The sequence below is a fragment of the Geospiza fortis genome, unplaced genomic scaffold (assembly GCF_000277835.1).
Source record: "Geospiza fortis unplaced genomic scaffold, GeoFor_1.0 scaffold145, whole genome shotgun sequence".
Classification (NCBI taxonomy): domain Eukaryota; kingdom Metazoa; phylum Chordata; class Aves; order Passeriformes; family Thraupidae; genus Geospiza; species Geospiza fortis.
This window is the reverse complement of record NW_005054362.1, coordinates 3,386,929-3,391,459: the sequence shown is the minus strand read 5'-3', so window position 1 is coordinate 3,391,459 and position 4,531 is coordinate 3,386,929. Positions and strand designations below refer to the sequence as shown.

Below are 4,531 nucleotides of genomic sequence, written 5' to 3'. Positions count from 1 at the left end.
AGGAGCGGGGTCTGCGGGAGGTGGGATGGGCGGTGAGCAGCAGGGATGGCCCCCCAGAGGCCCTCTCCCACCTCCCCGTGCCGTGGGGACACCCCGGGTCCTGCCTTTCCCAAAGCCATGGGGACACACCAGGTTCTGCCTTTCCCAAAGCCATGGGGACACACCAGGTCCTGCCTTTCCAGGAGCCATGGGGATATCCTGAATTCTGCCATTCCAGGTGCCATGGGGACAAGCCAAGTCCTGCTTTTCCAGCAGCCATGGGACATCCCGCTATTCTAAATGCCATGGGGACATGCCCTGAGTCCTGCCTTTCTAGGAGTCATGGGAACATGTCAGGTCCTGCTTTTCTAGGAGCCATGGGGACATCCTGCCATTCCAGGTGCCATGGGGACACCCCCCAAGTCCTGCCTTTCTAGGAGTCATGGGGACACACCAAGTCCTGCTTTTCTAGGAAATGTGGGGACATGCCATGTCCTGCTTTTCTAGCAGCCATCCTGCCATTCCAGGTACCACAGGAACATCCCTGCCTTTCCCTGCCAGCCCCGGGGCAGGGAGGGATGGGCTGGGGGCGTGGGGACATCACCTCCCCGGGCACGGTGGCTCCTGCAGGGCTGGTCTGGGCACAGACAATGGAGGTTTGTGCCGAGGTAAGCAGGTGCATCCGGAGCCGTCCGTCTTCCCTCTGTCAGCATTACACCATCATTAGCTGGTGTCTGCTCAGCGGGGTGTGCCATTATGTCTCCCAGGGCTGATGTAATTATACATTGACATAATTAACCCAGCAAGCCCATTAAGCAGGCCAGCTAAAAATTCATCTATAATTATTTGTTGTGTGCATGCTAATGAGTCCATCTGCACTGCCATTGTACAACATGAACAAATTAATTTACAAGTCTGGATTTTTTAATAAGTTCAAGAAAATGCCTCCTATTGAGCCAGGTTAATGTAGGTTTGAGGGATTTTTTTTTTTTGTTGGGGTTTTTTTCATGGAAAAGAAAAGGAAAGAAAATAGATTTGAATTCTCCAGGGTCAAAAAGTTAGGCAAACAGGGAAGTGGGATGGAGTTGGGCATGCTACCGTACGGCACGTGGCAGGCATCCAAGGGTGAAAGATAATAACGGTGGGTGGTGGAAAAAAATTCCAACAACTGGCTGCCTCCACTCAGAACGGGACCCAGAGCAGCTCTGCTGCTTGGCAAGCCCCTGGCTGAGATGGAAGCGGGATGAAGGAGGCCATGTCATGGGATTTGGGGGTCAAACACAGCACCAGACAACTTTGGGGTGAACCTGCCCAGAAGATGTAAGATTTGGTCCATGCCCACGTGGACGCTCCTTGCAAACAAGAAATGCCAAGGCTGTACTTCTCCAAATGGGATTTGGGGGTGGTCTGTCTGCTCCACTGCTGCCCTGCCATCCCACACCATCACACCCCACAGCATCCTCCCAGGATTAGTGACTGCCAGAGCAAAATCCCCTGGAGCATCCTCCACAGGGAATGTTATCCCTTCTTTCTGCTGGACATCACAAATGAATGGATGGAATAAGAGGTTTGTGCCAGGATTCTGGCCACGAGGATCCAGAGGCAGATGCTGAGTGCTGTCAGCTTTGTCACTGAAACAGGGACTTGGCTCCAGCTGGGACCCTCCTGGAGATGCTCATGGCATCCTTCAGCTCCTGGTGTGTCCCACTCAGCTCAGCATCCCCCAGGCTGGTTCCCCACCCAAGGGTGTGGGATGGCAGTGATGCAGCACAGCCCCGGCCAGCCTGGATGCTCCCACAGCCATTAATAACTCCCATAACTACATGAGAGGAGATAAGGATATGGATAATTAAACCCTGCACTCCGGGGGCTGCTGGGGTCCCCTCTGTGCCCCCCAGCCCTGGGGGTGTTGGCAGGAGGCTCCGTGCCAGCCTGTGAGCTGCCTCCATGGACATAAACACTGGGACAGGCCCTGTTTGATCCACACCAGCAACTCCTCCTGCCTCCAAGATGAGAAATAACATGGGAAAAATGGGTCTGAGTGATAAAGCACCAGGGATTTTCCTCAGGTCAGCATTTTCCTTCCCATGAGCTGCAGCCCTCTGTGTGCTGTTCCCGGTTTGGAGCTGCCAGCCTGGGATGAAATGGTGGGAGCAGAGCTTTGGGAAGGGAAGAACAAACCTTTACAACAGCCAGGGCAGTGCAGACACCAAATTCCTGGCTGGAATAACTACCCTGAGCTAATGCCACACTGCCCACCCACTGGGAAACGCCATCCTCGGCTGTGGGGCTGGCTCTGCCACCACCTGTGAGATATTGGGGTGTAATCCCTTCCTCCATGGAGCACATCTTCCACTGGGACAGGTTAGACCTGACCCTGGCCAGCAGCACAGACGGGTGACACGAGGGACACGTGTGCCTAAACAGGGCCTGAGGGCACTGCACACTCTGTGGCCGTGGTGCAGGGTCACCCACCAATGGCACAGCCTGGGAAACAGCGTGTCCCTGCCCTGGCACGCTGATCTATCCCTCCATACCCACTACATAAGCAGTTTATATGCATTAATTAAATAAATAAATACAAATATAAGTGCCACCACTAGCTGGCGTCGCTGGCCATCCTTTAGTGGCCCCGGCAGCGCTGCAGCAGGATCACAGAACCACAAAATATCCTGAGCTGGAAGGGACCACAAGGATCCAGGAGCCCAACCCCTGGCCCTGCACAGACACCCCAACATTCCCACCCTGTGCATTCCTCAGAGTGTTGTCCAAGTGTTCCCGGAGCTCTGGCAGCCTCGGGGCTGAGCCCATTCCCTGGGGAGCCTGGGCAGTGCCCAGCACCCTCTGGGGGAGAACTTTTCCCTGATACCCAACCTAAACCTCCCTGACACAGCTCCAGTCATTCCCTGGGTCCTGACCCTGCTCACAGAGATGGGAGCTGTCCCTGCACTGCCCCTCCTGAGGATGCTGTGCTTGGGATGAAGGCTCCCCTCAGTCTCCTCTTTTCCCCAGCTGCTCCTCACATGGCTCCTCCTCCAGACCCTTCTCCACGGCCCTCCTTTGGATGCTCACTAACAGGGACAGGGGCAGTTCTGAGCGCTGCTCACCTTCTCCTGAGCAGACAGAGCTGCAGCTGTATCCCTGGGGATCACCAGCTAATCCCAGTGCCAGGGCCATTCTACCCAGCCCATGTTCCATGCTGCTGCTGCCTGGCTCCAGGAGGAGCACAGGTCACCCGTGGTGCACCCACGGGACACCCACAGCACCTCCATAGCGTTGTCACCTCTCCATCACCACGGCCTCTCCTCTGCCACCCCATCCCAACCTGCTCAACCACATCCACCAGCGCCCTACGAATCCCTCCACGAGTCAAAGTCAGCCTTAAATCAAATCATCCCCAACAACAATGACATTAATTATGCTTTTAACACATTTTACTGCTTCCCCCCCTTCCCTTCACGCCACATCTGTGTGAACAATATCCAAAAGATTTACGGTTTTCTCCCGTAATTACAGACACACAGCCAGCTCACTTATCAAAATACTTGCTGAGCAATCAGGCTCCGTTACAGTCTCTGCCAGAGATTTGTGTTGACAGCAGCCATTCAAAGCAAAAAATGTCGAATCAGGACTTATGTGGCGCTTGGAAAGTATTCCACAAAGAGTTTGCCTGTCGGGAGACATGTGGACATGGAACAGACAGGGATGAACCGTGGGAGGGAGGATTTGGGGTGCAGGAGAGGAGCAAGAGATGCTGTGGAAAGCAGAGAGAGGAGAAGGAGGAGAGCAGAGAGCACAGGGAAGGAGTTTTGGGGCGTGCATGTGTGTGTGCATCCATGTGCAGGCGGGAGGAGCCGGCGGGTGAGCGCAGGGAGGTGGGGAGGGAAGATAACTGGGTTCTGCAAACCGAGCTGACATTTGGTTCTCGTAGCACAGGAGAAAATTTAATGAGGACAAAAATATGTCTCCCTAATTCCCCTAAGAAATCATTAAAACATTTTGTTATTCCTAAATGTCTGGAAAATGAATTAGTGGCCCTGCAGGAGCCTTTCCGCGTGTTTTCAGCCGTTTGCAGCTCTCAGCCCCCGACGTGCTGGGGGACGCTCCGTGCCTGGCGCACACAAAATCCCCCAAAGTGGGGAGCAGCAGGAGGGGGCTCCCAGCCCCTCATTTGTCCCTAGGACCAGCTCTGCCAACACAAACCTCAGGGCTGAACCGTGCCTCAGTTTCTCCCTCCCAGGACAGAGTGACAGAGGAAGGATGTCCCCGTGGCTCGTGCTGCGAGCTCGGCCGTTTCGGTCAACTTACCGTCAAACAGACAAGTGGGAATAGCCGCAGTGTTACTACACGGGCTGAGCAAATGTATTCCTTTCCTAATGTCAAGATGCATTTGGCTCAGGGGCTGAAACACAGCGATGGCAAAAGCTGCTTCCTCTCCTCTCTTCGGCTGGGATCTCCAGAGCACCATGCGCCAGCCGCGGTCAGCGACGCCAGCCGTGCCAGGGACGGTGCCAGGGATGGTGCCAGGGACGGTGCCAGGGACGGTGCCACC

At 55.0% G+C, this 4,531-nt stretch overlaps 1 protein-coding gene across 1 annotated transcript in view; it reads right to left on the bottom strand.

Moving 5' to 3' along the window:
* The window catches only part of CUX2 (cut like homeobox 2), a 16,706-nt gene that overhangs the window by 11,832 nt on the left and 343 nt on the right, over positions 1–4,531 (bottom strand). The window contains 2 exon segments of the mRNA XM_031059445.1: positions 584–682; positions 4,288–4,494. Coding sequence (XP_030915305.1) covers positions 584–682; positions 4,288–4,494 — 306 coding nt within the window.